Source organism: Bubalus kerabau, chromosome 2, assembly GCF_029407905.1.
Source record: "Bubalus kerabau isolate K-KA32 ecotype Philippines breed swamp buffalo chromosome 2, PCC_UOA_SB_1v2, whole genome shotgun sequence".
Classification (NCBI taxonomy): domain Eukaryota; kingdom Metazoa; phylum Chordata; class Mammalia; order Artiodactyla; family Bovidae; genus Bubalus; species Bubalus kerabau.
Genome location: NC_073625.1, coordinates 50,646,489 through 50,672,392, shown reverse-complemented (window position 1 = coordinate 50,672,392; position 25,904 = coordinate 50,646,489). Strand labels below are relative to the sequence as shown.

The window sequence follows — 25,904 nt, the reverse complement described above, 5'->3', positions numbered from 1 at the left end:
TTGTATCCTTGAAATCTGCTAGGAAGGTAAACCTATAAGTGTTCTCACCACAAAAAAAGAAAAAAAAACAAAAGGAAGGAAGGGAGGGAGGAAGGAAGAGAGGAGTAATTACGTGAGTGATGGACGTGTTAATTAACTTGATTGTGGGGATCATTTCACAATACATACATAACATTAAACTCCGGGAGTTGGTGATGGACAGGGAGGCCTGGCGTGCGGCAGTCCATGGGGTCACAAAGAGTCGGACACGACTGAGTGACTGAACTGAAACCATCACAGTGTACCTCTTCAAAAATACAAAAAAAAACAAGAAGTACAGTGTGCAAAGCACAGAACCTCGAGAGTGGAGACACTGGCCAAGTACCACCTCGACCAAGCGCTCAAGGTTAACTGAGTGCAGGGTACACGGGAACCCTTTGTACCACGTTTGCAACATTTCCTTGATTCTAAAACGGTTCTAAAATTAAAAGTTTATCTAAAAAGAAAGAAGAAACAAGGGGGAGGTGAGATGGGAAGACAGTAGCAGGAAGTGCTGAAGCAAGTTTCTGAGGACCAGTGGCACTTGCAAAGGAGTTTAGGTCCCTGGGATACAGAGGGACTTAAGAGGGTCAAAGAAACCACGGATGCAGCCAGGATGCAGACCCTGTGACTGTCCGTCCTGTCACTTCCCTGCCTGCTGTCCTGCCTGTTACCTACCACCAACAGTCATCAAGGACGCAGACACGGAAGGTATGTGATATATACATTGTGTCACTGAGTGAGCGTGCATAATCAGTCACTCCAGTCACGTCCAACTCTTTGTGATTCCATTGGAGCCCACCAGGCTCCTCTGCCCATGAGGTTTTTTGGCAAGAATACTGGAGTGTGTTACCATGCCCTCCTCCAGGGGATCTTCCCAACCCAGGGATCCAGTAGGTAAAAAAAAGTCCCCAGTACAAACAGGAGAGCGCTGTTACCAACCCACGTTTCTCCCTGGCAGGAACATTTACCATATGTTCCTTTGGATGATAATAAGTAAAGTCAGTCATCACCGAATATTCAAGATAACCATGGGTGGAGGGAGTCTGCATGAGTCTCCCCAGTATCTGGACTCGTTTTCACATCTCAGTCCTTCTCTGGGAGATGGGACAAAAATCAGCTACAAATTTGCCTCAAAAATGAAAAATGATGAGCTGCTTCTCTGTAAGACAGGGAATGACCAGCTACACAGGGGTAACATCCCTGGGTCATAAGAAAAAGAGTTCAGAACAAAAAAGGAGACATTGATAGCAGGCACGTGAAAATTTCCAGAGCTGGGGAACAGGAAGGAACCTTGCAAAACCATGCCCTTGGTGAATGCCTGGGGATGCTGAGGCTCAGAAAGTCATAGGCCTGGTGGGTGGCAGACATGCCTCCAATGCCCTCTTCCACTCTGACAAGGCGTCCCCATGGCTCAGCTGCAGGCAGCACCTGATAGGGTCCTGTCTCAGCAGTCAACACCATGCCTTCCCCTCTGTCTGCCAACAGTGCCTCTTCTAGGGTTTCCCAACAAAACTGTGTGACTGGGCATCTGCACGCCTTGACTTTCCTGCAAAGAGCTCAAACTCCAAAGTGACAGGAAGGGGAAGGAGGAGATGAAAGAATCTGAGTGGAACAAGCAGAGAATGGACAGGCATGTCTCTTAACATCCCTTAACATTACTGGGCTTAGTTGCTCAGTTGTGTCTGACTCTTTGTGACCCCATTGTAGCCAGCCAGGCTCCTCTGTCTATGGGATTCTCCAGGCAAGAATACTGGATGGGGTTGCCATTCCCCTCTCCACTTAACATCTACTACATCCCCACAAACCATGAACCCTTAGAGAATGCCCTGATGTCCCTATTGGAACTAAGAGTTAAGGACTCGATAGACAGCCCCCTCTTTTTCATACTTAAACAAGTGCTCATGCCAACTCACGCTGCACCTCTGCAATGGCTCAGGCTGTGCATGTTCAACTCTGGGACAGTTACTGAACTGAGCAGTGATTTCTCCCGGTAACAGGCCCACTGGCCCCAGATGAGCTCGCATACTTTGGGAGAGTAACCGCCAGGGAATGCTCCCCATCTGTGACCCAAGGCAGCTCCACCTTGTCTCCACAAGTGGTTAAGCAGGCTCAGCGGTACACATCCCCCTTCTGATATGTGACCCAGCCTGCCCAGAAACAAATGCTGCCTGCCCAGCCCCAGCCTCTATATGACCATGAAGCATGGGATGTTCCCAGATACCCAGAAATCCTTGCTCTAGCACCATGGGAAATGATGTCCACCCAGCCAGAGGAATTACTCAAGAACTGAATGGTCAATAGGACTCCACATCCCCTATACCAGCCATCTCCAACTTCAATACAGGAGTCATCTACAATGGGGCTGTTTTATCCAGCTTGCTCCTTGGAGGAAAAGCAATGACAAAACTAGACAGCTTATTAAAAAGCAGAGACATCACTTTGCTGACAAAGGCCTATATATTCAAAGCTATGGTTTTTCCAGTAGTCATGTATGGATGTGAGAGTTGGACTATAAAGAAAGCTGAGCACCAACAAATTGATGCTTTTGAACTGTGGTGTTGGAGAAGACTCCTGAGAGTCCCTTGGACTGCAAGGAGATCCAACCAGTCAATATAAAGGAAATCAACCCTGAATATTTATTGGAAGGACTGATGCTGAAGCTACAGCTCCAATACTTTGGCCACCAGAAGCAAAGAGCCAACTCGTTGGAAAAGACCCTGATGCTGGGAAAGATTGAAGGCAGCAGGAGAAGGGGAGGACAGAGGATGCGATGGTTGGATGGCATCTCTGACTCGATGGACATGAGTTTGAGGAAGTTCAGGGAGATGGTGAAGGACAGGGAGGCCTGGCCTGCTGCAGTCCATGGGGTTGGACACCACTTAGCGACTGAACAACGAGCAACAAAGTGCCACACAACAGTTAGAAGCCTACAGGTCACAGAAGCTCTAGAAGAAACCAATGTAAGATACACGGATGTAGAGGCTCTAGGTTCACACACTGCAAGATGGCTCTGAGGCTGCATCCCAAATGCCCAACCTCCTCAAATACCAGGTGCATACACTGCCCCATGGTTTCCAATCGCGCAGAAGACAGCATCACTGCGACGCAAACGATCCCGGTGCATTTTTTCAAAGGGCTCCTCCTCTGACTACCTCCATCTCAAGGACACTTCCTGAGAAACCTGATTCTCCCCACACTCAAAAGCATCTGTGAACCACCCCCACTGTTTTAGTGGTCAACCTCAGGGAAAAGTTCCGTGGGAGCTCAAGAGTCTTTATTCCTAATGCAAGGTATGTTCCTTCTTATCTAGTTAGATGCCTTAGCATATGATCAGCCCTAGAATATCAAACCAAATGTACTGAAATTTAAAGCAAAAGTCAGAGGAGATCAAGGGAAATAGTAAGACCCTAGCTAAACAGAGGAGTAACTCTCAGCATGATGCATGATCTGGCCAGAGATTTCCTGCAAATAGCTCAAAATAAACTCCCCGTATTAGAACCACTCCACTGAAGAGGCTTCCAATTATAAATAACATTCATAGACTATAGAGGCTCTTAAGCCCTGCTCTTCCTGGATGAATCCTCCCAAGCCGGATTTTCACTCACCAGCTTCCATTCCACCGGCCGAAATCAACAAATGCACTTTCCCATTGGATGTACAAGTGGCCAGCTGTCGCCCAAAACATTCAACAGTGCAAGTTTTCTTAGTCATTTCAGCCAGGCAACAAAGCTTAAATGAACTCTGGTACTAAAGCAGAGGCGGTGAGAGGCAAATTCAAAGCCTGTTTGCACGGTCTTGAACACTAGAGGGTCCCCCAGCATGAACATGGGCTAATGACACATTGTGGCAAAGCTCACATCCTTTCCACCAGGGACTCAGAAATACCCCCAAGGAACAGGTTTGCTGTGCTAATGATGTGTGAACACAATTCTGAAGAGGTCATTAGCCACAAAGTTCAAGGGCCCTGGGAGAAGTTTTAAGTCGAATGCAATTAGAAACTGTTATGTTGGTCACTTTCTTTAATTTCCCTGATGAATCCAGCTTTGCGTCAATACACCTGTATGGAGATGGTAAATGCAGCAGAGAAGAGTTCAAGGGATTTCAGTGATGGGAGGAGATTCTGACCTGTGGTGGTGATGGCGGTTTAGTCGCTAAGTCATGTCCGACTCTTGTGACCCCATGGATTTTAGCCCGCCAGGCTCCTCTCTCCTCTGTCCACAGATTTCCCAGGCAAGAGTACTGGAGTGGTTTGCCATTTCCTTCTCCAGGGGATCATCCCAACCCAGGGATCGAACCCAGGTCTCCTGCATTGGCAGGTAGATTCTTTACTGACCATGTGATCAAGTGATCCCACTCCTTGGCATATATCTGTGGACCTGTGGAAGCCTTGAATTAGAACAATTTCTGACTTGCTAAATTCTAAAATATTCCTCCTGTAGTTTATCATCTTCTTATCCCCCAAATCTGAGTACCTCCACCTCCCCCCCATACATGCATATACGTGCACAATGTCTTTGGTTTCCAACAGTGTCTCCATGGTATATCTCAGTACAGCAAATATCGTGTCTAGGCGTGTCATTCTGAACCAAGCCATGCCTCTGTTTCCTCACCTTTATAATGGGAATGGCAATAATATCTATTTTGTAAGACACACTGTAAGATGTGATATAGAGTTAACTCACTTTTCTAGAACCCTGCCCGGCACACAGCCCTTGCACAGGTCGTGTCCGTCTCAGCCCAAGGAGGGAAGTCACTGCCTGACCTCACTTCCTAGCTTCCTGCACTAACACAGAAGAAAGGGTGTTGCTAAGGACTGTGGGAAAAACAAGGCCTTATGGGAAAAAAGACAGGCAGATCAAGCTTGGTGTGAGCCAATGCAATCCCTCTGAATCCTCTTCACATTCATACCACTGCACAATAAACGAAGAAAATGATGCTTTCTATGCTGCAAGTAATTGCTAGGCACTGTTATAATAATCACCTTTCTTGATTTACAGAAATATTGCAGTCTCCATTTTCCATTATTGTAAGATTTTCCCCATCTCTCTATAAACAAATGTCCAGTGCCTTTTTGAGTTCGTGATTCAGAAGTTTGTCAATTTCAGCTCCTGGGCCTCCTACTCTTCACCTCTTTATACGTGTCCTGGCTCCGTCTGAGATATTTCTAAAGACCAGCTCCATTTCCCACTTCTTCCTTTCCCAAGGCAAAGACTCCATGCCCTTTCAAGTTTCCGGCACTCAGTCCCATCCTTGCTAATGATTCCCAACAGGGGTGACTCAAAATTTCTCTCAATTACAACTTACTGCTGCTCACAAGGGACTCAGAAGTTGTCTAATGCTTGAAATGTTGCTCCAGGTAACTTCAGATTGGAGTCAGCACTGTGCTGGGGTCAGTGAATCATCTCTCCTTTCATCTGTTTCTCTATGTGTGTGTCTCAGTCCCTATTCTCACCACCCACCCCTCATCTCAGGATATATCCCATCTCCAATCATCAACTCTCTTTTCTAACTACCTTCCTCCCATAAGCCATCCTGTACAGTAAGTCTCCCAGCAAAGGTGGAGGGCTCCTGAGGCTATCCATCAAGGTCCTTCACTGGTGTCCAGCCTTAGCACCAGACCTTTGGAGGCACCCAGCCACCAGTGAAACTGAAGGGCTCCTGCAAGTGTTTGCTCCCAGCCCTTCTTGCTTCTAGGAATTCCAGGAATACTGATCCTTCAAGGCTCAGCTGGAAGCCTTCTTTTAATCTCCTTTGATTCCCATGAAACTTCTCAACACCCACCCTACCACCACCCCAGCCACACTGGCCTCTTTGCTCTTTCTCAAAAGTGCAGGGCATGACCCCAGTTTCCAAATCAATGGTCGACTCCTGTCTCCCCTTCCAATCCCTACCCAAGCCTGCCCTTTCTATGGGGCCTGACTTGACCATGTGATCTGGAATTGTCAGCACGTCCACCACTGCCCACTCTTCCCATCTTGCTCTTTTTCCCACAGCATGTCCTGTACTTGTTATGCTAAGTGTTTGCTGTGGACACACCCGCAATTCACCCCTAAGCTCAGCGATCTTTTCTTAACACCTCCCAAAGGCCAAGAATAGTGCCTGGCATGGCATAGGCACTTTAAAAACAAACAAACAAAAAACTCCACATTGTTGAAAAACTTCACTGCTGTTCATTGTCTACCCTCCTCTCACAACAAGATCGTTTCTCATGGAAGACACTTGAGGTTGATTTAAAGATCTAGTCATTTGCAGGCTCAGCTTACGCTCAACGCCAGCTGAAGTCACAACTGGAAAGCCTGACTTCGCCGTCTTCCAGAGAAGATCCGGGTTTATGATGTCTTTTATGGAGACAACCAGAGCTCATTTACATGTCTTTTTCTTTCATCTTTTTAAAAAGAGAGAAAGTGAGAAAGACATATTGGGCTGTTTTATGGCCCACACTAGATATTCTGTCAACGGGAGGTTCAAAGCAAATGGGGCCCCAACCACAGAGTGAAAAGCTTGTGGGTGTTCCCTGCCCCGGGCTCCGCGGAGACGCTCCCAGGGCTGCAAGGCAGGCTGGTTGGGAGGCTCCAAGCTCCCATCACAGCGCTTTATCCTTCCCAGTTACACTGAGAAACCAGTAATTAATTACACAGCATTGCAGGACATGATTTATGTTGAGGGACACCGACTCCCCTCTCCTCACGGACTAAATGGAGAATGTGGTTTTCAGAGGTTTGGACCTCCCCAAGCTATATTAGCATAAATGAGCTGCTCTCTGAGTGGGGATCGGGGTTCCTTAAATAATTTCAAGGGGCCCCTAAAGCCCTCCCTTTTCCAACTACCTATTCGAAGCAAGACTTTCCCCAAATAGTCCAACAAAAGAGCATATCACAAGAGAGTGAATGCAGAGAAGACTCCAGTCTCTTCTGACAGGTTAGAAATTGCAGACAGTTGCAAAAATACAAAATGGGACTTCCCCGGTGGTACAGTGGATAAGAATCCACATGCCAGTGCAGGGGACATGGGTTCAATTCCTGGTCTGGAAAGATTCCACTTGCCATGGAGCAACTGAGCTCATGCACTACAACTACCGAGCCCAGGAACTGCAACAAGAAAGGCCAGTGCAATGAATAGCCCACGCACCCAGCAGAGTAGCCCCTGCTTTGCAGAGAGAGCCTGTGTACAGCGGCAAAGACCAGTGCCGCCAAAATAAATTTAAAGCAAAGAAACAACGCCCTTCTTGTCGATCTTTCTCTTAATTTTAGAATATAAACTTAACAATTAAAGTTATTTATGTGAACATGTAATGCTTTATTACTGCTATTTTAAGATGAATTAACAAGTATTTTTTACATTTCTGGTTCAATTCCTAATGTGATAAATATTTATAGATATAAACATGAATAGAAACTCCTTGGAGTCTATAATCCTTTTTAAGAGTAGAAAGGAGTCTGAGAACTGCTGATACAAGCCATCTCTTGGCTACCTACTCCCACTCCTCAAAAGAATATCCTGGCAAAGAAGATGGATATTCATGTTGAAAATGGATGGGCTGTTTTTCAAAATAAATATCTCATTGCTTAACTTATGTGCCAGAAAAAGAAAGATAAAAGAAAAAAGAAGCATCAAAAAGGAGAAGTGAAGGAAGAGGTTGTTTTAAGCGGACTGTATATAAAAATATTTTGTTTCATGAAGAATTAACCAAAGGTTCTTAATCAGAAGCTTCTTGATGGATGCTGGAGGACCCATGGATCCCCTGAAATGATACAAAGCAGGGTGGTCCCTGTGTTTGATCCAAAAGAATCCAATTTTTTCATCTGATTCTCAAAGGAATCTGTGACCAAAGGTTAGGAATCTCTTGGAGGCTGATGCCAATTCTCAGCTCAGGGAACATATTATCCTTGAACCATTTAAGCTAAGTATAAAACAAAACCCAAATTTTAAGCACCAACACAGTTTATTATGGGAACTCAAGATCTCTTTCTGACCATGCTGCACCCTCTATCTGGCTGAAATCACCAACCTATTGCCTGTTTATCCAAGCAAGAAAGTTTTAACAGGGATAGAGCCTTCTAAAGCCATCTTTGGCATTTCTCCAAAAAAAGACATACAGATGGGCGAACAGGTATGTGAAAAGATGCTCGACACCATCAATTACTGCTGCTGCTGCTAAGTCGCTTCATTCGTGTTCGACTCTGCGCGACCCCATGGACTGCAGCCTACCAGGCTCCTCCGTCCACGGGATTTTCCAGGCAAGAGTACTGGAGTGGGGTGCCATTGCCTCCTTCGCTACTAATTACTGCTGCTGCTGTTGCTAATTACTAGAGAAATGCAAATCAAAACTTCGATGAGAGAAAAAATAAAAAAAAACTTCGATGAGGTATGACCTCACACCAGTCAGAATGGCCATCAGAATGTCTACAAATAAAAAATGCTAGAGAGGGTATGGAGAAAAGAGAACCCTCCTACACTATTGGTGGGAACGTAAGTTCATGGAAAATAGTATGGAGGTGCCTCAAAAAACTAAAAATAAAGCTACCATATGACCCAGCAGTCCCTCTCCTGGGCATGTTTACAGATAAAACTATGATTTGAAAAGGTACACACACCTCTATGTTCAGAGCAGCACTACTCACAATAGCCAAGACACGGAAAGCAACCTACATATGCACGGACAGAGGAATGCACACAGAAAACATCATGCATACACAGTGAAAATACTGCTCAGCCATGAAAAAGAACGAAATAACGCTACCTGCAGCAACACGGATGGAACTAGAGATTATCAAACTACGTGAAGTAAGAAAGAAGAAGACAAATGCTGTATGATATACATGGAATCCAAAATACGGCACAAATGAACTTATCTATAAAACAGAAATAGACTCATGGACACAGAGAACAGACTTATAGTTGCTGGTGTGGGGGGTGGTAAGGCCGGGAGTGGGAATTTGGAGTTAGCAGTGTAGACTGTCATATATGTGATGGATAAACAAAAGGTCCTACCATATAGCGTAGGTAACTATATTCAACATCCTGTGATAAACCATAATGGAAAGAATTTCAAAAAGAATATATATATATACACACACATAATATATAACTGAATGTGTGTGTGTGTGTATATATATATATAACTGAATTACTTTGCTGCACAGTAGCAGAAATTAACTGTAAATCAACTATACTTCAATTAGAAAAATAAAAATGAAGTCATCTTTGGTGATCTCTCTCAGGAACTACTCTTTTGGGCCATGGTAGTAGACAGTGGGGGGCCTCGTGGGCTGCCATCTCTGGGGTCGCACAGAGTCGGACACGACTGAAGCGACTTAGCAGTAGCAGCAGCAGTAGACTGTTACTTTTTTTCTTTTCGGCCCACCACCCCTTTGGGCTTCCGTACCAGAACTGAGGGTTTGTACGTTAAACTCTGAAGGCAGAGGAGCTAAAACCTGTTTGAACATGGGGAGACAGTGCGGTGTCTACTGTCTACTCTGGACACCACGGGCCAAATTCACACTAAGATGTGACTTCTGCTCCTGCACATTCATGTCACAAATTCTGGGCAAATTGGAAGAGTAGATGGGAGAGAATTCCTGGAAGCCATCACCATACAAGGATGGCTAAAAACAGCCTAACTAGACACAAAATCTATCCCCATATCCAAACTCCACTGGATGTCAGACTGGATGAAGCACAACTTGGAATCAAGTTTGCCAGGAGAAATATCAACAACCTCAGATACGCAGATGACACCATTCTCGTGGCAGAAAGCGAAGAACTAAAGAGCCTCTTGATGAAAGCGAAAGAGGAGAGTGAAAAAGTTGGCTTAAAACTCGACATTCAGAAAACTAATAAGATCATGGTATCCAGTCCCCTCACTTCATGGCAAATAGATGGGGAACAGTGGAAACAGTGACAGACTTTATTTTGCAGGGCTCCAAAATCACTGCAGATGGTAACTGCAACCATGAAATTAAAAGATGCTTGCTTCTTGGAAGAAAAGCTATGACAAACCTAGACAGCATATTAAAAAGCAGAGACATTACTTTGCTGACAAAGGTCTGTCTAGTCAAAGCTATGGTGTTTCCAGTAGTCATGTATGGATGTGGAGTTGGACTGTAAAGAAAGCTGAGCGCCAAAGAACTGATGCTTTTGAAATGTGGTGTTAGAGAAGACTCTTGAGAGTCCCTTGGACTTCAAGGAGATCCAACCAGTCCCTCCTAAAGGAAATCAGTCCCTAATATTCATTGGAAGGACTGATGCTGAAGCTGAAATTCCAATACTTTGTCCACCTGATGCAAAGAACTGACTCAACGGAAAAGATCCTGATGCTGGGAAAGACTGAAGGCAGGAGGAGAAGGGGACAGCAGAGGATGAGATGGTTGGATGGCATCACCGACTTGATGGACATGAGTTTGAGGCTCCAGGAGTTGGTGATGGACAGCGAAGCCTGGCATGCTGCGGTCCATGGAGTCACAAAGAGTCGGACACACCTGAGCAACTGAACTGAACTGACTGCATGCAAGACATTATGCCAGGAGTTCTACATTCATTCCTGTGTGGAACCCTCAAATTAGCCTCATTCAAGAGGCACTGAGATCCTTCGGGGTTACAGAGCCAACAGGGAACAGGGTTCCAACTTGCAAGCTCAGACGTGCCAGACTTCAGAATCTCTTCTTTGAAGGACAGCAGGCCACCCCTCCTCTATCCATTAACCATAGGAACACTAAAAGAGTAAAGTTTAGGCCAAGAAACCAAAGAGGCATTAATTAAATCAAGAGGCAATCTAAGTGATGTCACAGCGCTCAATACAAATAAACTCTGTTTTACATAGTCTGGGTAAATCCCCCCAACAAATGAACAGCAGCCTGACTCTCAAGATAGTCTTATGCACACAGCACACACACATATTCACATGTACTGAAGTCAACAAATAGAATTCCTCAGCACTTACTGGGTAGCAGACCCATGAAATGTGCCACTTTCTAAAACCAAAATGTGAACTCCGTGGCCTTCAGATTCATAGCTCAGTAACATGTCCAACTACTACTCAAATACAAAAGCAGGAAGAATGGTTCCAAACTCTGTTTTGATCATTTGCAAATAAAAATATGTTCTTCATGTTTGTTCAGATAAAACATTGTCCCCCAGGCTCAGAGGCCAGGCCCTTGGGCCAAATGCCTGCCAGGAACTCTTTTCTGAAGAGTAAAACTGCTGACAAGACTATTAGAGATTCGACTACATCACCAGGGCAAACAAGGAGACTGTTAATATCTATGATCCGAACTCATGGGAGAGGGCCCCTGGGTCAGAAACTTTCACCAACAAAAGAAAACGAGAAAAGAATTACTTTCAAAGAAGCCTCCACACCCACTGTCTCTTAAAATACACTGTTTGGAACATAGTGGGTTCTCAGAAAATCGCGTTGGATGAACATGCCAAACTTAAGACGAGGAAGCGTGGGTGGGTGGATAGTGTTGTGCATAATTCTGGGGTTTGTTTCAAGTCATTAAAGATCCTCACTCAACACGTAACGTTGAGACCAAAATAAGACTTCCGTTCATTTTATAGGCGTTGCAGAAGGCTTCTATGTATGGAATCCCACTTGGTTCTCCTACTGGCCCCGTCGGAGGCTGGTGTCACTCACCCTGGACAGACAAGGAGCCAGTGATGAGGTGACTCTCCCAGGGTCACTGGCTGATAAGGACTGAGCCAGAAGCAAATGTGCTTCTCAGGATTGCCGGTCCCCTGTACTCTGCACTACATTAAGCTACCAGAGTGCTTTATGAGACAGAGCTCTGAGATGATCTCACTTCCATATATTAACAATTTTAGAAGGCAACAAGCCAAAGCATGGAAGTGGCATGCAACAAGTACACGTGAGAACTTCCCGAGATACCAGCAGCGCCCCTCTCCTGGGGGCAGCCAAGGCTCAAAGGCTCACAGCCCCATCAGTGAGGGGTGGGGGAAGCAGGAGTCCAACTGTCCCCCAGGGTCAGAGACAGAGAGCCAGGATGCCACCCAGCACCCCCTCAAATCTTATATAGAATGGATGCCAACTTAGCATTGTTCCAGGTGAAAGTGACAGAGGTGAGGTTTCTTTTAAAAGAGTCTGATCAATGGAGCCTGGTGGAGCTGCCAAGCCCATCTCTGCGAATCAGGCCTGCAGTGCCAATCTGGTGATGTCTAAAGGACAAACTGTGGTGCCTTTCAGGGGATGCTTTATTAGGACCTCCATCTCACCTGTGTGCTGACTCGTCAAGTTGCCAGTGCAAACAGAGTCCTGCCCAGGGCAGGCAGAGGGGCCACAGCAGGGTCATTTCTATCATTACAATCATGCTTCAGAAAAGACACAGGTCAGGACTTCCCCGTGGGTGATCCAGTGCTAAAGTATCCGCCTGCCAATGCAGGGGACACGGGTTCGATCCCTAGTCCGCCAGGAAGACCCCACATGCCTTGGAGCTACTAAAGCCCAGGTGTCACAACTACTGAAGCCTCCCCTCGCTGCAGCTAGAGAAAGCCTGCACACAGCAACAAAGACCCAGCACACTCAAAATCAATTAATTAATTAAAGATGCTTTATAAAAAGAAAAGAGGTCAAAATTCAAGGAGGGCATCTGAATGCAATATCCACGCTCACCTTCTCACACCTCAGAATCAGCCTTTTTTATCATTTTGTTTCCAAAACACAAAGTTTGATACAAACACCAAACTACCTGCAGTCCTCAACTCATAGAACACCATTCAGGATACTGAAAATCACAAGTAATAGACTGTCCCTTACTGGTGGCTTCTAAAGTACCAAGCACTAGCCTTTACCCTCCATTTTCTCAAAAATCTTATTACTCTGCCCATTTGACAGATTAAGAAATTAAGCCTTCAAGAGACTTAAAAAAACTGTACCCAAAGTTACTCAGGTAAAAAGAGCATGGACACCAGCCAAACTTGTCCTTCAACAAATGAAGAGCCGGCGGGGGGTGCGGGGGGGCTGTTTGGGGAGTGTGAAGTGTTGGTGGAATATTATTCAGCCTGAAAAAGGAAGGAAATTCTGACACCTGCTACAACGTGTGAACCCTGAGGATATCAACCTAAGTGAAATATGGGAAACTGAAGTTGCTCAGTTGTATCCGACTCTTTGCAACCCCATGGACTGTAGCCCACCGCGCTCCTAAATCTGTGGGATTTTCCAGGCAAGAGTACTGGAGTGGGCTGCCATACCCTTCTCCAGGGGATCTTCCCAACGCAAGGATCGAACCCCGGTCTCCGCATTGCAGGCAGATGCTTTACCATCTGAGCCACCAGGGAAGCCCGTGAAATAAGCCTGTCACAAAAAGACAAATACTGTATGATTCACTTTAGATGAGGTGGTGGTTTAGTCGCTAAGTCGTGTCCAACTCTTGCGACCCCACCAGGCTCCTCTGTCCGTGGGATTTTCCAGGCAAGAATACTGGAGTAGATGAGGTATCTAGAGTGAAATTCATTGAGACAGAAAGTAGAATGGCAGTTGCCAGGGGCTGAAGAGGGCGTGAAGTTTCAGTTCCACAAGGTGAAAAGAGTTCTGAAGGTGAAGCACAGCGATGGCTACATGAGCATGTGAGTGTATTTAATACCCCTCAACCACGCACTGGAAAATGGTCAAGATGACCATCTGCCCATTATACTTAGACACCCTTCCCAAGACAACTGAACCTCACAATACCCCCCTGACCGGCACGGAAGCAAGACCGGAGGTGCAACATCACCCCGCTGGCCAGGTCAGAGCACGCCTGCTGATTTCCAGCTGACCTCAGTGGTATTCACTGCTCACTCTGGGGGCCAATACACCTTTCAGGGCAAAGGAGCCCCACCTGGATTCCGGATCTGAAATGCCATCCTGTAAACTACCAACCCATCCTCAACACGAGCCAGGACTCCTGGAACCCTGCTCCGGGACCAGAAAAGGACTGACGCAGGCAGGATTACTTGACATGCCATTACCCTCGTGACACTGGGTTGGTCACAAAGTTTCTACAGGGGTGACCAGACCCCCAAATGAACTTTTTGGCCTGCCCAATTATCAATAATGATTAGGGAATGTGAGGACACTCTTCGTTTTATTAACAAGACACATTTTAAATCTTTGAAAACGCTTTCACACGCACACCATCATGCCCCAGACCCTGAAGCAGCTGGGTCAAGCATCTTCACCCCAGTGTTCGGAAAAGCACCTGGAAGTCAGGGTTTTGCCCAAGGTCAGAAGCCAGTTGGCTGCAGAGCAGACCTGGAACCCACCCATGTTATTCCTCCTGCAACACCTCCCTCCAGAGAGAGAGGGCTGGCCAGCATCGCAAAGGAACAGGAAATTGAAATGGCTCCCGGGAAGGCAGTCAGCCTGCCAACCTCGGACAGAAGCTGACAAATGACCAGAGCCGGCCCCGAATCAAAAAAGGTTTCCTCCAAGGAGCCGCCTGCCGACTAACCTCTTCCCACCTGCGGCGCGGAAGAAATAAGCTCCAAGAGTCCACAGCCCACCATTCCCATCTGTCCACGGAGAGAAAACCACGTTAGGAAGGAAGCACAGAACCAGTGAGATGCTGCTCAGAGCTGAACTGGAGAGGCAGTTTCCCGATACGAACTTATCAGCTTCATTCCCACTCCTGTCACCTCACCCACACACACACACACACACACACACACACAGGCTTCTTCCTGAATTCCCACCCCTTCAGCAACAGAACTGCAAGAGGGGCGAAGCAGCAGACAGATGAATCTTCAGAGAGGCAGCACCCACCAGGGAAAAACTGTGTTTAACACACAGCTACAAGATGGGAAACCTTCTAAGAGCCCAATCATGCACTTCGAGTCATGCACCAGTTTCCAAAATACCAAAACAGATTCCAGGCACTTTACCTGAGTGGTTTTTGCTCTTCTGCCTTGCATGCTGCTGCTATGGCTAATCTGTGGGTTGGTGGCACCTTCAGAGAGACAGTGAGATTTCCTACAGGGGAGTGTGTTATAATTACTGTAGGGGAGAGCCTCTTCAGCGGCAGCTGGTGGCATCTTATGGTTTGCGAGATCGGGGATGTCAGACACCAAATTCCGACAGTAGCCTGCAAGTTTGCTCCTGGGCCCCCCGTTTGCCGTCACCCCAGGGTTCTTCTGAGCGTACAAGTCCCCCAGAGAATTGGCCCGTTGACAGGCACTGAGCTGCCGCGGACTCGCCCGGGTTTCCATCGCCCGAGCCTCCTCGCAGTCTTTCTCCTCGGCGGAACCCAAGATCTCTTCGTTGCTTGTTAAATGTTCTTGGCTCAGATCAGACAGTGAGAATTCCAGGCTGTCCTCCCGCCAGATGTCTGCGGATTTGGAGCGTTTCTTCTTAAAGCTCGCCGTCTCCATGAACGCGGGTCCGTTGGAGGCATAGGGGCGCTGCCGCCTGCCGCCCTCTGCCAAGTACGTCGCGTCATCCCCATAAAGCCGGCTGTCTTCCGAGTCTGGCATGCTCTGCACGGAGGCTGCTGTGAGGACGATGCTGCTGTCCACGCTGGGAGCGACGGAGGAATCGGTGTAAGACACGGGTCTCAAGCCCATATCCACTCGGTCCACCCAAATGGGGCTCCCGAAGTCCTCGAGGGTGCCTTCCTGGGAGAAGGGCTCCAGGCCATTTTCAGCCAGGGACTGGGGGATGCTGGGGGTGCTGCTGGACCGGGTACTCACTTCGGAGTTCCTGTGGATCACCTTGCCGGAGGAGGCGTGCCTGGTCCGCCGCGCCTTGTGCGACAGGCGCAGGGATCGCGACGTGTGCTTGCGCCCCAGGACGGCGTGCTTGTCTCCATAGAACTCATGCACGACATTTTGACTTTCTGCGTTTCCCATGGTTTTATGGTCTGTAGCAAGAGGAAAAAAAAAAAAAAAGGAGAGGATCACTGAGTCACCCATGGGTACGGGCGGTTAACGGGAAGAGCTCGGTACCTACAGAGGGCAGACAGCTTGAAAGGTAACAGGGGCGCCTATATGCACCTGGCAGGCACTTGGACTCAACGCGGCAGCAGGTGAGAACTAACATCACCGGCTGAGACTACTCCTGCAGAGATGTGAAATAAGAACATAAATAAGGCCATGGGGGATGACACGGGTCTCTGCCCGGGGAGGGGAGCAGCACTCCAGGCATGGCACAGACTTGCTTTCCTAAAGCTGGCAACACCTGCTTTCTTCTCCTTAACCTCTAGAGTTGTCTATTTAAAACTCTACGCCTCTCCACCAACTAAAAACTCTAAAAAGTACAAACCAAGGTGTCCGCTCCGAATGAGTAATGTTCTGTTTGAAATGACATATTTCAAGAAACCAGGCGAAACTCCGAGATGCACTGGATAAAGGTCCTTCCTCCCCATAGGTTTCCATTTCATCCTGACTTCATCTACACTTCAAAATTAATCAAAAATGGGAAAGCTCAAGATGTGAAGTCCTGTCAACTCTTCCTGATAAAGTCAAAAAGAAAAGGGGCTTTTTACCTTTAATGCCACAGCTTTCTGAAAATCTTAACAGGGGAAGGGGGGCGACGTGGGAGGGGGAGAGGGAGATGCCCAAAACAAAACAGAAACCCCACTCTCTGCCTGGCAGCAAACTAATGGGTTCATTTCTGGGAGCAAATCCAACCTGAGAACATTAATCTGGTACAGAGTGCCCTGCACACAGAAATTCACATGATCAAATCACTAAATGTGATTCAGCCTTTTGGAGCTACCCAGGTTAATTCAAGTCCTTTCCTTAACATTGTTCCGGTCTCTCTCATTGGTCTGAGGGCTGTTACCCACAGTGAGAAATTAAAACATTCTCAAAGCTCGACAAGTATGACTCTATTTAGCCTTATTCTCCTTGCTCTGCAGTGAGGTTTCTCTCGACCATTTCAACTGTATACACTTAGGATACACACATGAAAATGGTCAGAAAGGAGAGAAGAAAAATAGAACAGCTGAGCGCATCCCTGAGTTGATGTGTACAATCGTCTACACGGTCATTCATTCAGAAAATATATATACTGGGACTTCCCTGGTGGTCCAGTGGCTAAGATTCCATGCTTCCAATGCAGGGGGCCTGGGTCTGATCCCAGGTCAGGGAACCCGGTGGCTCAGATGGTAGAGAATCTACCTGGCAGTGCAGGAGACACCGGTTGGATCCCTAGGTGGGGAAGATCCCTGGGAGGAGGGAATGGTTACCTACTGCAGTATTCTTGCCTGGAGAATCCCCGTGGACAGAGGAGCCTGGAGGGCTACAGTTCATGGATGGGTCACAAAGGGTCAGACAGGACTGAACGACTAACGCTTTCACTTTCACAAGGAACTAGATCCCACAGGTGGCAACTAAGATCCCGTATGCCAGCAACTAAAAGATTCAAAGTGCCAAAACTGAAGACCTGATATAGCCAAATAAATAAATTTTTTTTTTTTTTTTTAAACAAAGAGGTGGGGATGGAGCCCCGATGCTCATGCCAGCTTCTGCCCTGACTGGCTGAGCAATCTTGAAAACTGTTTAAAAGAAGAAAAGAAAAGAAAGAAAATAAATACTGCATAGCTACCATGTTCCAGAAACCAGAAATACAGCAGAGAAAAAAAGATACACATTCTCCACTCTCATGAAACTGATACTTTCAGTTTCACTTTCTCATGAAACTGATACTGTCAGGGAAGGGATACAATAAACAAAAAAGCAAAAGGTACAGAGGGAAACAGGAACAAATTTATTGGACCTATTACACTTTGAAACCCCCTGCAATATAATATATTCCTTCCCAATGCTCCAGAACCACTCTACAATCCTACTCTTCAGTCTCAAAGGTTGCTTAAACTCCTACAAGCACATCTTTACTGAAATGAAATTTGTGGCAACAAGAAGGGAAAAACCTCCATTGAATGTTCCGATGAGTTCAGAGGTAACTCATACAGACACCAGATGTGAAGCTATTCCCATACTGGAATGTTCCCTACCAGGTCACACATCATATGATTCTGAGAGCGAAGTTTCCAAGAAAGAGAATCGTCCTTTAACTAGTAGCAAATATACTTCAAAGCAATAAGTTCACGCCCCTCTGGCTGGTACCTTTAAGAAGCAAGAAAAAAACGTAGAGACTCAACTCAGTACAGGGAAAATGAAAAGATTCATGGTCCATGTGTGACCATTTATGTAATCTATATTCCTAAGAATATCATGTGCTACATTTTTACAAGTGAAATATTTTAACAAGCATCTAAAGTAAGGCTAAAAGCCATGACCAGTGTCTCAGGGTTCTTGATTTTTTAAGGGTATAGCTTTCCTGATAACTCAGTTGGTAAGGAATCCGCTTGCAATGCAGGAGACCCTGGTTCAATTCCAGGTTGGGAAGATCCCCTGGAGAAGGGAAAGGCTACCCACTCCAGTATTCTTGCCTGGGAAATCCCATGGACAGAGGAGCCTGGCGGGCTACAATCCATGGGGTCGCAAAGAGTCAGACACGACTGAGTGACTTTCACTTGAAGATACATAGATGGGGACTTCTCTGGTGGTCCAGTGGTTAAGAATCTGCCTGCTAATGCAGGGGACACAGGTTCCAGCCCTGGTCCAGGAACTAAGATTCTACATGCAGCAGGGCAACTAAGCCTGCATACCACAACTACCGAAGCACACGTGCCTAGAGTCTGCAAGAAGAGAAGTGCACCCCCAACAAAGAGTAGTCCCCACTCAACGCAACTAGAGAAAGCCTGAACACAGTCTAAAGAAGACCCAGCACAGCTAAAAGAAAAAAAGAAAGATACCTGAATGTGTCTATGCATCTATATGCTTTGCCAAGGAATAATTAAAAGTTTAGAAAAAGTATTAGCCACAGTCCCATTTTAAGAATCACATAGATTTAAACTCCAAAGAGGGAAAGAATGGAGGTGACAGAAACCACGGTGAAGAAAGGCAAAGCTGTCACCCCAAATATGCTCGAATGGACCCCCCAATATGCTCGGATGGAGCCCCCCCCTTCTACTGTATACAAAAGTTTGCAAATATAAATTGACAGACATATTCTCAACAACAAATTTCTGGTTAGGCTTGTTTCTGCCAACAGAAAACTAATCAAGTTAAAAGCCTCAGGAGCAGTTTCCTGAAGCAAATGGCCCCAACCTTCAAGAATTACAGCGTTCCCTGCATCGCTCTGATGGGTCTGTTATATTAATAGCATTTTTAGTAGCAAGATTCTTTTCAGCCAGCCAAGGTAGGAAAGAAGCCATTTTTATCTTCAGAACTAGAATTTAGAGATGAATGCCAAATCTCTTAAATCCTACCAAGAGCGATTCTCAGGGGATGATCTAAGTCGAGTCAGCAGGAAGTCTGAAGCAACTCAAGTTAGGAGAAAAATGTTCCTAGGGACTGCCGAAACACCCCTTCCTTTAAGAGCTTTCCCCCAAAGGTCAGTGCGACTCATGAAGGCCCATGTGGGGGTCAGTGGGGGACCCTGAAACAACAGAAGCATGAAAAATGAAAATTGCTCACTGCATACGACAGACACAATCTCCCCTTTCAGGGACGACCCCATCCCACAGGCAACCCCCAGAACGCTGGTGACTTGAAAGCCCTAATCCTCTCCACACACAAATGGCAAGTGCCATCTACATTCAACATCTTCACATTCCCCGCTCTCTCCTACCTAACCCTTATCATTTACTTATAACAAACCAAAACAGCCTGGTTTACACTTTACATTTACACAGTCTTTATCTGTTTCTCTGAATCTGGAAGCAACTTTGGGCAGAAAGTGGCTTACACTTCTTTTTTGAAGCCTCTATCTAGAGTACTTCCCTGGTAGTTCAGAAGGTAAAAGAATCTGCCTGCAATGAGACAGACCTGGATTGGATCACTGGGTTGGGAAGATCCCCTGGAGAAGGAAATGACACCCCACTCCAATTATTATCCCCTGGGGAAATTCCATGGACAGAAGAGCCTGGCTGAGCTACAGTCTGTGGGGTTGCAAAGAGTCAGACACGTCTGAGCGATGAACACTCACACTCATAGAGACTACAAGTGTTCTATGCATGATAAGGAGTCAAAAAACGCTCATGTACTTTAGAAACAAAAGTACAAGGTAGTGATCAGTACTTAGCCAACAAAACCACCACACAGTCACTAGGAAAGAGGGGAAAGATTAAGGGGGGAGAGGACAGGCTGAAATGCAAAAACTGGGCTAGAAATGGACAAGCAGGGACTTCCCCTGGTGGTCCCATAGTTAAGACTTCGCCTTCCAACACAGAGGGTGGGGTTTTGATCCTTGGTCATGGAGCTAGGATCCCATATCCCTCTGAAGCCAAAAAACCAAAACATAAAACAGAAGAAATATCGTAACAAATTCAAGGGTGTAATACACTCAATTTGTAACAACTTGAAAAGCAGAGCTTCAGAACACAGGTACATGATGGCAAGCTAGAAAATGTTACCATTTTTAAACTCATTCAACTCCCTATTGACTTCCTTAGGGAAAATATTAGTGGCCTCAAACAGCTTGCACTTGCAGAGGGTAGTTAGTGGGAGGCATATTAAGCAGGAAGTGGTGGGCAAGACTGTAACACAGAGACAACTGTCCGAATTTAAACCTCAAATCTTAAACTTTCTTTCCTGTCCTCTAAGATACAGCTTCCTGTCTTCCCCAGAGCCTTTGTTCATGCTCTTTCCTTGGCCTTCAACTCTCCAGCCTTCAGGCATCTACACCTGGCTCGCTCTTTCCAGATCTTGACTCAAATGTCACCTTCTTAAAGAGATCTTTCCTAGCATCTCTATCCAAAATGACCCCTCAGAGCTCAACACTTCCCACCCCTCTTCTTTGCTTCCCCCCCACTCCTTAACATTTGTCATAACTGTCTCAAAAAATGTTTTTCATTTACTTATTTTTTTTTTATTCTATATCTTTCCCCACTAGAACCTAATTAAGCATCAGGGAGGCAGAAAGTTTGTCTCGTGTATTGCTATATTCTCAGTGCCTAAAACATTGCCTGAAAGGCACTAGGTGCTCAGTAGGAAAATACAGAACGAATGAATGACAAAATTTAATCTAGAATGTAAAAAACCAAACTCACACAACTGCAAGAGAAAAGCGATGAGGGTGTTAGCATAATGTAAACTAGAGAAAAGATACACTGGCCTTAAAAATGCCAGCTCTCCTACATGAGAGTGCCCAGAAAATGCACCCATTTCCAGACTGTGTGCTGTTCTCGGTGTCTCCTCCACCTGCAGCCTGGTGTAGGTCCCTCAGCCCAGGCCACTGGGCTTGGGATCACCCTGATTCTGTGAGCTGAGCTGATGGGTGTGGCCTGCCCTGCTCCACTGTTCTTCCCAACCTTCAATCACCTAGGCAGAGACTCATGGCCTCGCTTTTGTCTCATTTCACTTAATTCCTACATCCCTCCTCCTTTTGGAGGTTTAGGAAAGGGGGTTGGAATTGAGAGAGTACCTCTCCTCCGTGTCAGGGAGACAGCTCAGGACTGAGCAGCCTGAGATGATCCAGAGAAAATACAGGCAAAGGAGACATAGCAACATGATGGGGAGGCGTCATTTGAAAGTAGAGGCAGTCCAAAAAAATCAAGAGATTCTTAGGGTCAGAGACCAAGGACACTAGAGAGAGGATGAATTCTCCATTCTTCCCAACACCATGACCTTTCTCCTTAAGTCATGAGTTAAACTTTTCGTAGTAACTTCCTTTAAATCCCATCAAAGTAAATACACATTAAAAGAGTAAAAAAGTACTCCCATCAAAATGAATGCACAGTGAAATTACTTAAAGGAACTTTATCAATCAGTACAGGCAGCACTGTGTGCAACAGACAAGACATGGACGCGGCCTAAAGGTGCGCTGACAGATGAATGGATAAAGATGTGGTGGACATGTGCAGTGGAATACTGCTGCTGCTAAGTCACTGTCCGACTGCTAAGTCGTGTCCGACTCTGTGCAACCCCATAGACGGCAGCCCACCAGGCTCCCCTGTCCCTGGGATTCTCCAAACAAGATCACTGGAGCGAGTTGCCATTTCCTTCTGCAATGCATGAAAGTGAAAAGGGAAAGTGAAGTCGCTCAGTCGTGTCTGACTCTTAGCGACTCCATGGACTGCAGCCCACCAGGCTCCTCCATCCATGGGATTTTCCAGGCAAGAGTACCGGAGTGGGGTGCCATTGCCTTCTCCGAATATACACACAACTATACATAAAATAGATAACCAACAAGGACCTGCTGTATAATACAGGAAACTATATTCAATATTTTGATACAACCTTTAAGGGGAGAGAATCTGAAAAGTAATATAACTTTACCACTATGCGGTACACCCTAAACTAACACAATTTAACACACACACACAAAAAAAGTACAGTCATTCAAGTGGTTAGTAGATACATCAGATAGGTGATTCTTTCTCAGGGACTGCTTTTATAGATTTATTAGCCTACTAAGCCTTATGTAATAAAATGATATAAAACTATTTACACACTTTGGAAAAAAGTGTCAAATCCCTGGCTTTGGTAGTTTGCGGAAATTAAGTAAGATGCAACCATTAAGAGAAGCTAGGTGAAGAGTATGCTTACTGTGTTCAATTTCATGTGGATCTATAATTATTTTGAAATAAAAAGTTAAAGCTGTCACTCACTGGGAGTTTCTGGTTAAGCGAAAATTTTGTTTAAAAGTGATGATGCTGCCAAATGAAGCTTTTTCAAATCCTCTTTTTCAACAAATTATGCAATAAGAAAATAAGCACTCACTGGACATTATCTAGCACAAGGTCATCAGGAAACAGACAGCAAACACAAAACAAGGTCCAAAGTGAGATTCAATAGGGAAGCAGGGTTGATTAACTAGGGACAGGGCTTCTGTCTTTAATACAGTAGTGAACAAAACTGAAATACTATTTATAGTACCTGGTGCCAGCCAAGATGAAGTAAGACACAGTGGCTGGTCTTTCTTCCAATGATAAAGATTTAAAAACTCTGAACCAAAGTAAAAAGCAACTACCTAAGGCTTCCAAAGAGTAAGCAAAAGCAGGTAAGTTGGGGATGGGAAGAAACCCAAGGTCTTCCCTGGTGCTTCAGTGGTTAAGAATCCACGTGCCAATGCAGGGAACATGGGTTCAATACCTGCTCTGGGACGATCCCACGTGCAGAGAGACAACGAGTAAGCCCCCACTTGTGGAAACTAGCAATGAAGACCCAGTGCAGCCAAAAATAAACAAACAAGCAATAAAACTGAAGAAGCCACTCTAACAAGAGTGGGTTTCCCATTTTGGTTTTTATTATTCTCATTTCTCTTCCAGCCTTTCATGGAGGGTGAGCACACAGTCCATGCATGCATGCTGGGTCACTTCAGTTGTTTCCAACTCTTGGCGACCCCGTGGACTATAGCCCACCATGACCCCATGGACTGTAGCCCACCAGGCTCCTCTACCCATTGGATTCTCCAGACAAGAATACTAGAGTGGGTGGCCATACCCTCCTCCAGGGGATCTTCCTGACTCAGGGATCGAACCCTCATCTCGTCTGTCTCCTGAATTGGCAGGCAGGTTGTTTACCACTGGTGCCACCTGGGAAGCCTGAGCACACATCTAGCCATTACAAAAGCAGCAAAACTCACAAGACATGCCCTGTCATTCTGGCCAAAGAAATTGAGACTAGTGATCCCTGCAAGCCAAAGAATGAGGGTGATCTCAGAGAAGACAGAGCTGGAGGAAACAAATCAGCTAATGTCATGTATAAATCTACCCAAGTCCCAGGCTCACTCCTCAGGTGTATGTGCCTGGGACTGACCCAGAGAAAGACAGCAAAGGCTTGGCAAACTGAGCTATGATCTAAAACACAGCTCACCTCTCAGTCTAACTCCCAAGTGGTGCATGTGTGGACAAAGCCACAACTTTGGAGCAAAGGCTTTGAAAATTGAACTGACATCAGACCTACCACCCACAGGAGGTCAAACAGAACTTGCCATCTGGACCTAGCCAGGTTGATTGCTTACTAAAATAGGAAAAAAAGAAAATTCAACATTCTCCAGATGATTTAAACAGGACCTAGATTCTCCCAATGTAACACTTGAAAGTGTCCACAATGCATTCCAAAGAACCAGGAAAATCTAATCAGTTCTCAGGGGAAAAGACAATCAATAGATGCCAACCCCAAAGTGACCCAGATGTTGGAATTATCAAGCTTTTAAAGCAACTAGTATAACTGTGTTCTCTGAGTAACAGTAAACACTCCTGAAATAAATGAAAATTTTAACTCCTTGGAACATCTATGCAAGATCACCGTGAACATCAATTATTATGCATGAGTGGAGAAGGAGAATACAAATTAAAAAGAAAGGTAAAATATTTTTAATTTGATCCAAAATACAAAACAAGCTGCATTTTTTAATCATCAGATGTGAAGTTTTCTTGGCATTGCATGAGAAAACATTTGAGTTAAACTCACCCATGGTCAAGGTCTCTGGGCAGAGAAAACAAAGAAAAACACTCCTATAACTACAGATTGTTCAGAGGAAAAAAGGGAGAAAGAAAGAAGATACAAGGGAAACAAAAAATAACCTCATCACTTTGCAGACCAAGGAGGTTATAATAATATTTTTATGGTTTAGGATGTCTAATTCCCTCGATGAGACCAGAAGTTCAAGCGGTACTCCAGACAGCAAAATGCCCCACCCTTTAGCTGAACAACAGGAAAGCTCCACATGATTAAAGCCCAGCCTTGTGGGTCAGCTTGCTGGGGCTTGCCCTGTTCAGAAGTAGATAATCAAAAAGATAATTATATTATTAGGGTCAATCACCTCTGGAGCAAAACTCTTATTCTCAGGAAGTAAAAACTTATATTTGAGATGCATATCCAAGATACTGGCTTTGAAGAGATTAAAATTCTAAAGATGTTAATATTTTACCTCCTTTCTCTCTCTCATAAACACACACACACACACAAAGAGGGAGGGAGGGGGAGGGAGACACACACACAGAGAATGTATAGACCTGTGTAAAAATTTTTAAAGTTAGCATCTTAGGTAGAGATTATGGGGTAATTTAATTTTCAAAAGTATACTTTGCTTTTCGTATTTTCCAAAGCTGCTAAAGCTATAATTCACTGTGTTGGCCATGCTGCACGTGAGATCTTCTCTGATCAGGGATAGAACCTGCACTCCCTGCAGTGGAAGCACAGAGCCTTAATCGACTGCCAGGCAGGTCCCTTACCTAGAATTCAGTTATGGCAAAGAAAAGAATAAACGCTTTAAGTCCCTAGGTTTCTTGGGTAATTCTCGGAGAGTGAGGATGGGGACACCAGGCTGACAGCTACAGTGAAAAAGCACCAAACCCAAACTTAAAGCAGATGACTCGGGAAAATCACCCAAGATAAAGAAGAAAATACTACCGAGCTTGGATTTAACCATCCTTTCTCGACACTGCAATGGCACTCTGCTTGATCTCCTCCCATTCCATCTGTGGCATGGTTATTTGTACATTGACACACTTGTCTTTCTTTGCATGAACCCCTTATTTTATTACAAGCTCCCAATGGCAGGGACCATGGCTTACTCATTATTATATTGGCCATCTAAGTGAACTGAAGTTTTAGTACTGCTTTTTTCAATGGGATGCTCACCTCTCAGATTGTCTATAACAAGAATATTTCAAAAATATAAAGCATTAGAGAGCCCATAAATGGGCACAAGATGACCCAACTTATATTCAAGTCAAAGTTAACTATTAAAACACGGTTTCTCTTGTTGGTAAGGGTGCTGTAGAATATGAAAATAAGGCATCTAATGATGTATACAAATTATAATTGTTAATAATAAAATTTTTCACTCCCTCCTGAAGTATTTAAGAACTTATTAAAATAAACGTAATGATTACCCTTCTATGATTTGAAAACAGACCTCCAAAATTGCAGGAGAA

At 45.4% G+C, this 25,904-nt stretch overlaps 1 protein-coding gene across 13 annotated transcripts in view; it reads right to left on the bottom strand.

The window, feature by feature from the left end:
* Window positions 1-25,904, bottom strand: part of TIAM1 (TIAM Rac1 associated GEF 1) — a 492,037-nt gene that overhangs the window by 141,802 nt on the left and 324,331 nt on the right. For 10 of the 13 annotated variants that reach the window (XM_055567705.1, XM_055567702.1, XM_055567701.1 and 7 more), the window contains one exon: window positions 14,896-15,869. The exons of 2 other annotated variants lie outside the window; for them this stretch is intronic. In XM_055567705.1, the coding sequence (XP_055423680.1) occupies window positions 14,896-15,858 (963 nt within the window). In that variant the 5' untranslated portion in view covers window positions 15,859-15,869. Of the gene's footprint in view, window positions 1-14,895; window positions 15,870-25,904 lie in introns of those variants that run through there. One more of the 13 variants, XM_055567710.1, reaches the window with a different exon arrangement.